Here is a 13455-nt window from a genome sequence, read left to right as displayed (position 1 = left end):
TGAAGAACCTAGAATATGAAATTTATTTTCAGTTGTTTCACACTTTTTTGTTATGTATAATTCCACATGTGTTAATTCATAGTTTTGATGCCTTCAGTGTGAATCTACAATTTTCATAGTCATGAAAATAAAGAAAACTCTTTGAATGAGAAGGTGTGTCCAAACTTTTGGTCTGTACTGTATCTATATATCTTCTGATTAAACAAAGTTCACTCCTGCTTACACACTTACATTATCCATGTTCCTTGTGGCACACTGCATTCCCTGCATATCAACCACTAGTAAAAAAAAAAGAGTTGATGTCCATATGTTATCTGTCATCTAAGGACATTTGCATTACATCCCTAATCTTGCATCCTACGGAACTCACACATTCCCAGTTTCGCGTTCAATATGGGACTTTGTAGACGTTTGTATATATGAGAACTGACCTGATGTTATTTATCGTCCGTTTTAACAACAATTAAAATGATCTTTGACTCTTTCATCTAGTTTTGGTCTGACTCTTTTTTCTGTATTTTTATGGTCTCAACTACTGTTCGGTGTCAGTTGAGGGAAGCCTTGCTGTTTTGGAACTGCATTGCCAAATGTATTAAGCTGGTTTGAAGTTTTCCTTTATCTGACTACATGTGCAGGTTTGAAAGTCCCCAGTGGCTATTTGAGTATTATGTTCCAGAGTCCATAGATGGATAAATGTCTGACCATTCCCAATTAAGTCCTCAAGCACCCTGATGCTCAAATGTTAGACAAACTTGTTGCATGCACTGTACTTTTACTTTCCCTTGTTTCCAAAAAAGATAGAAGGCTTGGCAACTGACCTCAATGTTTAAGGGCATGCAGTCTATATTCAGACCACCCTTATAACAGGACCACTGTAAACTCATCTTTTGTCTAGGCAGGTGTTGTCAATAAACACATTTTGATTGGTGTATGGCTAGCTCTACAGACAACAGACCATTTATATCACTACACATGTCTATTGTTTATTTCTTTTAGGAGAACTTGTGGCTTGACAGCGTTTCATTGATAATTAAGGATACATTTGAAGGGGAACTGATGATTATTGACAATTTATCTGGATCTGTATTCCATCACTATTCTTCACCAGCAGTGTGTGAAAAATGTAGCCACGACAAGCAGGAGGTAAAGCAAATTCTAGAATAATAAAGTTTAGTGGAAAACATTACACAGATTATTAACACAGGCTGTAATTATATCCATGTTGAAAATGAACATAGATAGTTTCTGAATTGTGCATGTGGCTTACAAATTGTTTATATTTTTAACCATATAAGGACTTTATATAGATATTAGATGACCCATGTTAAGTAAGCCAACATACAATGTAGTGCAACGAAGAACATAGCCCAGTTAGCATTTATTTTAACATTATCTGGTTTTAGTATACTGAAATATAATTACTTGGAATTATTTTTATAAAAATAATGATGTACTACTCTCTCAGCATTTCCACAGAAGTCAGAAATAATACCTGTAATTGTAACATACAGTAAGTAAAATGTCAGTTTCTATGTGTTACCTTTCTCAGGCTAAAAGTAAAATTTCCTAACATTTAATCCCAAGAGAAAAATAGTCTTAAGAACATTTGACCAAGTGAATAAAAACAACATTTGACTAGCAGAAAAAATAGGTTAACACTAGGCTAAAAACATTTGACCAGAAGAGGAAATATGAGGGCATCCTCATCCTCAACAAAGATATTGATTTATAAAGAATTCACATAGTCATCTTAACAGTGAAAGTGCATGTTTATTCATTCTGTGCAAATGGGACAGGCAATTTGTTTTTTATGTAAACAGGCTATAGCCTATAAAAAGAGATTAAAATCTATAAAAACAGAAATTGTCAACATAGAAAAAATCACAAACAGCGCTAATAGTGGTATGTTCTAGCGTAAATCCCAAAAAGGAACCACTTATACACTCGGTGCAGAATAAAAGAGTGTGTCAGTAAAATAAAGAAAAGTCCATTGATACAGTGTCCGATATAAGGAAGAAATCAGATAGCAAACACCTTCCACCCGAATTCCTTAAAGGGCACCACGTGGGACAAAGTAAGCCCCCTCTGGGGTGCGAACTCACTGCAACACAATGAATACAAGGCGATGTATAATATCTCCAGACTGACAAAACTCTTCAGGTAGGGTAATCAGAAACATCTGCTAATAGTCTCCCAAACAGACCAAAAAAACACAGAGAAATGCCATAGCGTAATTCCGTTTTTAATGGTAGTATAAAACAAGAGCCCCACAGCACAGATTCCCCTCAATCAATGCACGTACATGTAAATAAAATCAATAGCGCAACATAGTCACCATCTCCAAGGACTGGAGTAGCATCATACTGGCCTGGTGTAATCTCGTGGGAGACAGACTGTCCTGGTTCCAGCAGAGGCTCTGGTGGAGCGCATAGGTCACTTCCTGAGCGTCGTGATAAGCCACGCCCTGACGCGTTTCGTCATAGGACTTCGACAGAGGGCGTGACTTCACGACTGCAGACGCTAATATAAATAGGCAAACCCATTGAGCACCGCTCCAATCGCCGTGTAGTGGAGGGCGGGCATTGGTGCTTGTCCCGCCTACCTCTAATCACTGCCAGCATATGGGAACGAGCAAACAACGGTCTCCACAGAATAATCTGTCTCGTACACCACAATGCGGCACATCCACTCAACAGAGCAGAGGGGCAGCATGTGGAGTGATAACAGACCTCAAAATACATTACATCAATACAAAGTGTATACTAATTATGCAAAGCGGAATAACTCTCAAATGCATTTATTGACATTCACAAATACGTACGTAAAATAAATATGAAAAAATATTTTCTCAACAAAAATCGAGAATCTGCCTATGTGGCATCTTCAGTGGTGTTGGATAGTGGCTTGCGCAATAAGTCACTTTTCAACCCCCTGAATAAAGCCAATCACCAGATAGAGGCTTTTAAAGGACTAGTTTTGAGGGACTTGCAACAGATAGTCCCTAAGAAAAATGTCAATCCTCAATATATCTTGGACGGTATTAAAATGTTGGAAGAAAAAAAGAATTTAATAATACGCCCTGCAGATAAAGGAGGAGGAGTAGTTATTTTGGACAAAGTATTTTATGTTAATCAGTTGACTGAAATGTTGAGTGACACTAGTACCTATGTTAAATTGGATAAAGATCCATCACCCCAATACGAGATTGATTTGGAACACCTGATCAATATGGGTTTTAAATCAAGGGTTTTGAATAGTCGTGAGAAAAAATACTTGGTACCAAGTTTCAATAGAATTCCGACTATTTATACGCTTCCAAAGATACATAAGAGCACGCACTGTCCCCCAGGCAGACCCATTGTTAATGGGATAGGGTCCCTGACATCAAGACTCGGCCAATATTTGGACCTGTATCTACAAGAAAGCGTTATACATACTCGTGCATATTTGAAGGATACTAAAAGTCTCCTGAATTTTTTGCAAACCATTGATCTTACTAGTAAGAAGGAGGTATACCTTGTTACAGCTGATGTTACATCGCTGTACACGGTGATCCAGCACGATGATGCTCTCTTAGCACTCAACTGGAGTCTCAGTCAACGTGAGGATATCTCCCATAATAAAAAAATCTTCTTAAGAAATGCATTAGATTTTTGTCTTGGACATAATTTTTTTTGGTATGGAGGAGAGTTCTATTCCCAATGCCGGGGAGTAGCAATGGGAGCTCGTTTTGCTCCAAGCATAGCAAATATGTTCATGAGTGAGTGGGAGGACAAAGTTATTTTTTCGGTCCCACGTCCATCTCTTTTGTTCTATAAAAGATATATTGACGATTTGTTCTTTATCTGGGACGGCCCACTCACTGCTTTACAGATATTTTTAGATGAATTGAATTCCAACACTAAAAATATTGTACTTACTAGTACCATTAGTCAGGATAAAGTCAACTTTTTAGATCTAGAAATCTCCAGGACAGATTTGGGATTGTCAACAAAGGTATTTTTCAAGCCAACTGATTCGAATAGTTACCTGCCAGTTAGCAGTGGTCACCATCCGATGTGGCTGAAAAATATTCCCAAAGGTCAGCTTACCCGAGTAAGGAGGAACTGTACTAACACCACGGACTTCCTTGCTCAGGCTGAAATCATAAAAGGAAAATTCCTAGAGAAAGGCTATAAAAAAGAGAGGTTGGATCCAATTATAAAAGATCTGGCTTTACAACCTAGAGAACATCTGCTTCTAGATAGAACAGTGACAAGATCCCCTAAGAGTCACGAATGGAACTTTATATCGGGATATCATGCCCAGTATAAAGAGATAGAGGCCATTTTCTCTAATCACTGGCATATATTGCTAATGGACAAAGTCCTCATGGCAGTGTTGCCAGATAAACCAGGTTTTATCTACAGAAGGGCTCAGAGTTTCTCTGATAAACTAGTCTGTAAGGTACTTGATCCACCCACTAGACCGTCTAGTTTCTGGGACTGTGATGGCTTTTATGCCTGCCGTAAGTGCAGAGCATGCCGGGAAATTACACGCCCCATGAGAGGAGTAAAGAATTTTACATCCAGTGCCAATAACAAAGAATTTTTGATTAGTGAGTTCATCACTTGTAATACTACCCATGTGGTATATGCTCTCCAGTGCCCTTGTGGTTTACTTTATATTGGACGTACTAAACGTCAACTCAAAGTACGTATTGGGGAGCATATTGCTAATATCCTGTTGGGTTTCAAGGATCATAACGTCTCGTTACACTTTAAACTTTTTCATAAGCAAGACCCGAGTGGTCTGAAGTTTTGGGGCATTGACCATTTGAAACCTACATGGAGAGGCTCTAATCTGGTGAGGGACTTATCAAAAAGAGAGACCCAATGGATAATCTCGGCTGACACTTTGGCCCCGAAGGGCCTTAATATTGATTTAGATATCAACTGTTTCATTAGTGATTATTGAGAGATTATCGATTTGTGAGTTATGTCTGTTTTATATTTTCGGGACTGACTCTATGGGATAATATATATTTATAAATTTTTTTTTGCCATACAACTTTTGCCTCCCATTTATGGTTCTTTTTTTAGCTGTTTTTTGACCATTAGCTGGCATTTTTTGTTGGCTTCCCATGGTGGGGCATTTTGCAAACAACCTGTTTGTGACCTGCTTCTGCCTGATGCTGAGGTTAGTCGTAGATATACTTAACCACCACAAGATGGAGCATCTATATATATGTCCTCTTTTTTGGCTATATTATGTGTAGCAATACTTAATGTCTTATTTATATTTGTAATATGATATTCATCTTAAAGCCGTTTTTTAGTTTAGATATATTTATTATATATATATGTATGTATGCTTTTGATTGATATAGATATATTGGTTGATTTAGCTTTTACATATTGATGCTTAATTGATCAATACATGTTTTTTAATAAGTGTGATCTTATGCTGCTTCGTGTCACATGAGTATGCCTTTCATGAACATGTACATATATTGTATTATTGATATAGTTGTGCATTTGAGAGTTATTCCGCTTTGCATAATTAGTATACACTTTGTATTGATGTAATGTATTTTGAGGTCTGTTATCACTCCACATGCTGCCCCTCTGCTCTGTTGAGTGGATGTGCCGCATTGTGGTGTACGAGACAGATTATTCTGTGGAGACCGTTGTTTGCTCGTTCCCATATGCTGGCAGTGATTAGAGGTAGGCGGGACAAGCACCAATGCCCGCCCTCCACTACACGGCGATTGGAGCGGTGCTCAATGGGTTTGCCTATTTATATTAGCGTCTGCAGTCGTGAAGTCACGCCCTCTGTCGAAGTCCTATGACGAAACGCGTCAGGGCGTGGCTTATCACGACGCTCAGGAAGTGACCTATGCGCTCCACCAGAGCCTCTGCTGGAACCAGGACAGTCTGTCTCCCACGAGATTACACCAGGCCAGTATGATGCTACTCCAGTCCTTGGAGATGGTGACTATGTTGCGCTATTGATTTTATTTACATGTACGTGCATTGATTGAGGGGAATCTGTGCTGTGGGGCTCTTGTTTTATACTACCATTAAAAACGGAATTACGCTATGGCATTTCTCTGTGTTTTTTTGGTCTGTTTGGGAGACTATTAGCAGATGTTTCTGATTACCCTACCTGAAGAGTTTTGTCAGTCTGGAGATATTATACATCGCCTTGTATTCATTGTGTTGCGGTGAGTTCGCACCCCAGAGGGGGCTTACTTTGTCCCACGTGGTGCCCTTTAAGGAATTCGGGTGGAAGGTGTTTGCTATCTGATTTCTTCCTTATATCGGACACTGTATCAATGGACTTTTCTTTATTTTACTGACACACTCTTTTATTCTGCACCGAGTGTATAAGTGGTTCCTTTTTGGGATTTACGCTAGAACATACCACTATTAGCGCTGTTTGTGATTTTTTCTATGTTGACAATTTCTGTTTTTATAGATTTTAATCTCTTTTTATATGTTTGTATTTTATTAAACGGCTGCCTTTTTTTAATTTAATTTACTGTAATACACAGATGATCGATTCATTGACAATCCTCTGTTATTGATTATTGTACAGTTTCTGTCCATTTTGGCGCCGGGAGGTGTATTATAGGCCTCCAGTACACCTTCTGTTCCATTTATTGTTTTGTTTTTCCTGGCAGCCATGGACGTCTTACAATTTCTTAATAACAGAAGTATTGATATTGACAACATTTTCTCTGTCACTGAGCAGACATCCACACAAATCAATTATAATGTCTTGTTAACCACCCTAGGTAATGTGCTCGAGAAACAGGTCCGCACATGGTGGGACATTTGCACATTTGAAAAATATGCAAAGGAGAAAATTATCACTAGGAGTCTACGTTGGGATGTTGTGCCGCAAGACGGCCTCGACGATATTGACTCTGTGAATGAGTGGTATAATTTTTTCCACAATACGGGTGTTAAACTTCAGGACCTTGTACTTAAACGTAAGAAGAAAAAAATGAGTATTCTGGTTGGAAAAATTAATGAATTAAAAATACAGCTCGAACCAATTAAAGATACCCAACAGGTAATTGATTTTAACACCCGTATTATGAAGAAACTTGAAAAAGTTGACAAAGATACACAAAAGAAAAAAACTAAAAAATTTCATAGGGATTTAGGGGATTTCCAATCAAATAAAGTCTATCTTTGGCAACAAACCAGACAGAATGAGGATGAGGCTGCCACTCATATGGAGGTTGTATCTGAGAATACCTTAGGGGTGACTCCTACCCAAAATTCCAGTGGAAATGTGACGACTCCTCTTCCCCCTAAACCTCCCAGGAATCAGATTCCTACTTCTCGACCTAATGCCAATCAGGCAAAAGGTAATACAGCTAGGGAGCCCCAGTACTCTGACCATCCAAGTACATCAAGCGATAGGCAATATCGTGTCCCAGTTCAGAACCGTTTTGAACCATTATGGGAGGATAGAAGTCGACATCAATCCCCTAAGCCTTTTTTAGGGAGGGGCAGGGGGGGTCAGAGACGAGGACGGGGTGCGTCTCATTGGAGAGGCAGACCACCTCCGTATCACCAACCGTCAACAGGGTATGTAGAACAACAATGGAGGGAACAGCCTCCCTCCTGGGAACAGAATTACGTTTATTACCCCAATACAAGGATGGAAGAGCGAGAGGTTGTAGATCTGGACGAAAAATCCAGAAAAAGAAGGCAAGTCTAAATTTAGGTGGTATTTTTAATTTAAGCGATACTATCCTATCCCCTAAGGAGACAAATATTTTACACTTGGGTCTTAAATGCGGACTCAAAAGACCTATCAATAAATTTGACGTATTTATTGACATTCACAAATACGTACGTAAAATAAATATGAAAAAATATTTTCTCAACAAAAATCGAGAATCTGCCTATGTGGCATCTTCAGTGGTGTTGGATAGTGGCTTGCGCAATAAGTCACTTTTCAACCCCCTGAATAAAGCCAATCACCAGATAGAGGCTTTTAAAGGACTAGTTTTGAGGGACTTGCAACAGATAGTCCCTAAGAAAAATGTCAATCCTCAATATATCTTGGACGGTATTAAAATGTTGGAAGAAAAAAAGAATTTAATAATACGCCCTGCAGATAAAGGAGGAGGAGTAGTTATTTTGGACAAAGTATTTTATGTTAATCAGTTGACTGAAATGTTGAGTGACACTAGTACCTATGTTAAATTGGATAAAGATCCATCACCCCAATACGAGATTGATTTGGAACACCTGATCAATATGGGTTTTAAATCAAGGGTTTTGAATAGTCGTGAGAAAAAATACTTGGTACCAAGTTTCAATAGAATTCCGACTATTTATACGCTTCCAAAGATACATAAGAGCACGCACTGTCCCCCAGGCAGACCCATTGTTAATGGGATAGGGTCCCTGACATCAAGACTCGGCCAATATTTGGACCTGTATCTACAAGAAAGCGTTATACATACTCGTGCATATTTGAAGGATACTAAAAGTCTCCTGAATTTTTTGCAAACCATTGATCTTACTAGTAAGAAGGAGGTATACCTTGTTAAAGCTGATGTTACATCGCTGTACACGGTGATACAGCACGATGATGCTCTCTTAGCACTCAACTGGAGTCTCAGTCAACGTGAGGATATCTCCCATAATAAAAAAATCTTCTTAAGAAATGCATTAGATTTTTGTCTTGGACATAATTTTTTTTGGTATGGAGGAGAGTTCTATTCCCAATGCCGGGGAGTAGCAATGGGAGCTCGTTTTGCTCCAAGCATAGCAAATATGTTCATGAGTGAGTGGGAGGACAAAGTTATTTTTTCGGTCCCACGTCCATCTCTTTTGTTCTATAAAAGATATATTGACGATTTGTTCTTTATCTGGGACGGCCCACTCACTGCTTTACAGATATTTTTAGATGAATTGAATTCCAACACTAAAAATATTGTACTTACTAGTACCATTAGTCAGGATAAAGTCAACTTTTTAGATCTAGAAATCTCCAGGACAGATTTGGGATTGTCAACAAAGGTATTTTTCAAGCCAACTGATTCGAATAGTTACCTGCCAGTTAGCAGTGGTCACCATCCGATGTGGCTGAAAAATATTCCCAAAGGTCAGCTTACCCGAGTAAGGAGGAACTGTACTAACACCACGGACTTCCTTGCTCAGGCTGAAATCATAAAAGGAAAATTCCTAGAGAAAGGCTATAAAAAAGAGAGGTTGGATCCAATTATAAAAGATCTGGCTTTACAACCTAGAGAACATCTGCTTCTAGATAGAACAGTGACAAGATCCCCTAAGAGTCACGAATGGAACTTTATATCGGGATATCATGCCCAGTATAAAGAGATAGAGGCCATTTTCTCTAATCACTGGCATATATTGCTAATGGACAAAGTCCTCATGGCAGTGTTGCCAGATAAACCAGGTTTTATCTACAGAAGGGCTCAGAGTTTCTCTGATAAACTAGTCTGTAAGGTACTTGATCCACCCACTAGACCGTCTAGTTTCTGGGACTGTGATGGCTTTTATGCCTGCCGTAAGTGCAGAGCATGCCGGGAAATTACACGCCCCATGAGAGGAGTAAAGAATTTTACATCCAGTGCCAATAACAAAGAATTTTTGATTAGTGAGTTCATCACTTGTAATACTACCCATGTGGTATATGCTCTCCAGTGCCCTTGTGGTTTACTTTATATTGGACGTACTAAACGTCAACTCAAAGTACGTATTGGGGAGCATATTGCTAATATCCTGTTGGGTTTCAAGGATCATAACGTCTCGTTACACTTTAAACTTTTTCATAAGCAAGACCCGAGTGGTCTGAAGTTTTGGGGCATTGACCATTTGAAACCTACATGGAGAGGCTCTAATCTGGTGAGGGACTTATCAAAAAGAGAGACCCAATGGATAATCTCGGCTGACACTTTGGCCCCGAAGGGCCTTAATATTGATTTAGATATCAACTGTTTCATTAGTGATTATTGAGAGATTATCGATTTGTGAGTTATGTCTGTTTTATATTTTCGGGACTGACTCTATGGGATAATATATATTTATAAATTTTTTTTTGCCATACAACTTTTGCCTCCCATTTATGGTTCTTTTTTTAGCTGTTTTTTGACCATTAGCTGGCATTTTTTGTTGGCTTCCCATGGTGGGGCATTTTGCAAACAACCTGTTTGTGACCTGCTTCTGCCTGATGCTGAGGTTAGTCGTAGATATACTTAACCACCACAAGATGGAGCATCTATATATATGTCCTCTTTTTTGGCTATATTATGTGTAGCAATACTTAATGTCTTATTTATATTTGTAATATGATATTCATCTTAAAGCCGTTTTTTAGTTTAGATATATTTATTATATATATATGTATGTATGCTTTTGATTGATATAGATATATTGGTTGATTTAGCTTTTACATATTGATGCTTAATTGATCAATACATGTTTTTTAATAAGTGTGATCTTATGCTGCTTCGTGTCACATGAGTATGCCTTTCATGAACATGTACATATATTGTATTATTGATATAGTTGTGCATTTGAGAGTTATTCCGCTTTGCATAATTAGTATACACTTTGTATTGATGTAATGTATTTTGAGGTCTGTTATCACTCCACATGCTGCCCCTCTGCTCTGTTGAGTGGATGTGCCGCATTGTGGTGTACGAGACAGATTATTCTGTGGAGACCGTTGTTTGCTCGTTCCCATATGCTGGCAGTGATTAGAGGTAGGCGGGACAAGCACCAATGCCCGCCCTCCACTACACGGCGATTGGAGCGGTGCTCAATGGGTTTGCCTATTTATATTAGCGTCTGCAGTCGTGAAGTCACGCCCTCTGTCGAAGTCCTATGACGAAACGCGTCAGGGCGTGGCTTATCACGACGCTCAGGCAGTGACCTATGCGCCCCACCAGAGCCTCTGCTGGAACCAGGACAGTCTGTCTCCCACGAGATTACACCAGGCCAGTATGATGCTACTCCAGTCCTTGGAGATGGTGACTATGTTGCGCTATTGATTTTATTTACATGTACGTGCATTGATTGAGGGGAATCTGTGCTGTGGGGCTCTTGTTTTATACTACCATTAAAAACGGAATTACGCTATGGCATTTCTCTGTGTTTTTTTGGTCTGTTTGGGAGACTATTAGCAGATGTTTCTGATTACCCTACCTGAAGAGTTTTGTCAGTCTGGAGATATTATACATCGCCTTGTATTCATTGTGTTGCGGTGAGTTCGCACCCCAGAGGGGGCTTACTTTGTCCCACGTGGTGCCCTTTAAGGAATTCGGGTGGAAGGTGTTTGCTATCTGATTTCTTCCTTATATCGGACACTGTATCAATGGACTTTTCTTTATTTTACTGACACACTCTTTTATTCTGCACCGAGTGTATAAGTGGTTCCTTTTTGGGATTTACGCTAGAACATACCACTATTAGCGCTGTTTGTGATTTTTTCTATGTTGACAATTTCTGTTTTTATAGATTTTAATCTCTTTTTATATGTTTGTATTTTATTAAACGGCTGCCTTTTTTTAATTTAATTTACTGTAATACACAGATGATCGATTCATTGACAATCCTCTGTTATTGATTATTGTACAGTTTCTGTCCATTTTGGCGCCGGGAGGTGTATTATAGGCCTCCAGTACACCTTCTGTTCCAGGCTATAGCCTATGTTGTTTGAATGTAAATAATTGATTAAAAATGAATATATATTTTTTATCTTCCTCATATATACTTTTTATCTTCCTCATCCTCATATATACTTTTTATCTTCCTCATATATACTTTTTATCTTCCTCATATATATTAATTGATCCTTTGGTCCAAAATAATATAATTTTTTTTTTTGTAAATACAAACAAGGTCAAAATCACGTATATTCTCTCTTAGCATATACAACTCCATTCACTACAGATAGTGGTCAAAACGGTAGTATAAATTTTAAAGTGTTGTAAATATTCTGTATTCCGTTTAATGTTGGATTGTATTATTGAATATGACATTTACAGCACATTGCGGGACACAAGGGAGAGGAATTCTGAAGAATATCTGCAGCATTTACCTATGTTTTCAGACATATAGATTCTGGCCTTTCATGGGGAATAAGTTCTCAATACTACCAATTAGGCTCCGGTCTGCAAAAAACAATCAAAAATGGTGGCCGTAATGACTGAGTATGGCAGATATTATTTTAGCATTAAGCAGGCTTCGGTCTGCAAAATCCAACCAAAAATGTCGGCTGTAACAATGTATTACGGCGGACTTCTGTCCTCAGAATCACACCCAAAATGGCCGCCGCACCCACGTAACCTCAATGTTTTATAAATAAGAAAGTGCGGCGATTGGTGTGCACGCTCCAGATGACGTCAGCAGGACAAAACAGGTAGGGCGGGGGTTAGCACAGATCATATCACTTCCAGTCGGACTGAACAGTGTCAGTAATACAAGCATTTTAATTTGTATGAAATGCAAGTACCTTTCCACTCAAATCTTAATAAATAGTGTTTTTAAAAAAACGGTATCACACTATTGGGCATCTGCCTTTCTCCTCCTTATATGAGTTACAAATGAAGCCATTGTAGGAGTGAGGGGTGAAATATCTGGTGAGTGTAACCCAAATAAGAGCACGGATAGCCACGGTTGCTGTGATCAACATAAGAATACGTTTTTTTCACAAGATACGCATCACGTTTTTCAAGAATCAGACTCTAGTGATTTTTTTAGCACATCATTTATATTTATTTTTACGATGCACTTTGCATTTCTTTTTTTTTTTATATATATTGTTTTATTTGTTCAACTTTTTGCACATTGGTCAATTCATCTGTATTTATTTCTGCACCTTGCACTTTTTGCACTCATTTTAAGGCTACACACCAATGGAATGTAGTATTTATAATATCATTATTAATATTATTTTTAATAATTAATTATTCCTATTATTTTTTTATTAACATTGTTTGCACAGCTTATTTTTTCGCACTTACAGTACAGACCAAAAGTTTGGACACACCTTCTCATTCACTCATTCAAAGAGTTTTCTTTATTTTCATGACTATGAAAATTGTAGATTCACACTGAAGGCATCAAAACTATGAATTAACACATGTGGAATTATACATAACAAAAAAGTGTGAAACAACTGAAAATATATTTCATATTCTAGGTTCTTCAAAGTAGCCACCTTTTGCTTTGATTACTGCTTGGCACACTCTTGGCATTCTCTTGATGGGCTTCAAGAGGTAGTCACCTGGCGCAGCACCCCATCACTCTCCTTATTGGTCAAATAGCCCTTACACAGCCTGGAGGTGTGTTTGGGGTCATTGTCCTATTAAAAAATAAATGATGGTCCAACTAAACGCAAACCGGATGGAATAGCATGCCGCTGCAAGATGCTGTGGTAGCCATGCTAGTTCAGTATGCCTTCAATTTTTAATAAATC

General features: G+C 38.4%; 1 protein-coding gene across 1 annotated transcript in view; it reads left to right on the top strand.

The window, feature by feature from the left end:
* CACNA1I (calcium voltage-gated channel subunit alpha1 I) overlaps window positions 1-13455 on the top strand; it is a 2078868-nt gene that overhangs the window by 1900855 nt on the left and 164558 nt on the right. Inside the window, 1 exon segment of the mRNA XM_040359583.1 lies at window positions 997-1143. Within this exon segment, the coding sequence (XP_040215517.1) occupies window positions 997-1143 (147 nt within the window).

Source organism: Rana temporaria, chromosome 7 (genome assembly GCF_905171775.1).
Source record: "Rana temporaria chromosome 7, aRanTem1.1, whole genome shotgun sequence".
NCBI classification, from domain to species: domain Eukaryota; kingdom Metazoa; phylum Chordata; class Amphibia; order Anura; family Ranidae; genus Rana; species Rana temporaria.
The sequence above is the reverse complement of the archived record's forward strand: the minus strand, read 5'-3'. Positions and strand labels throughout refer to the sequence as shown.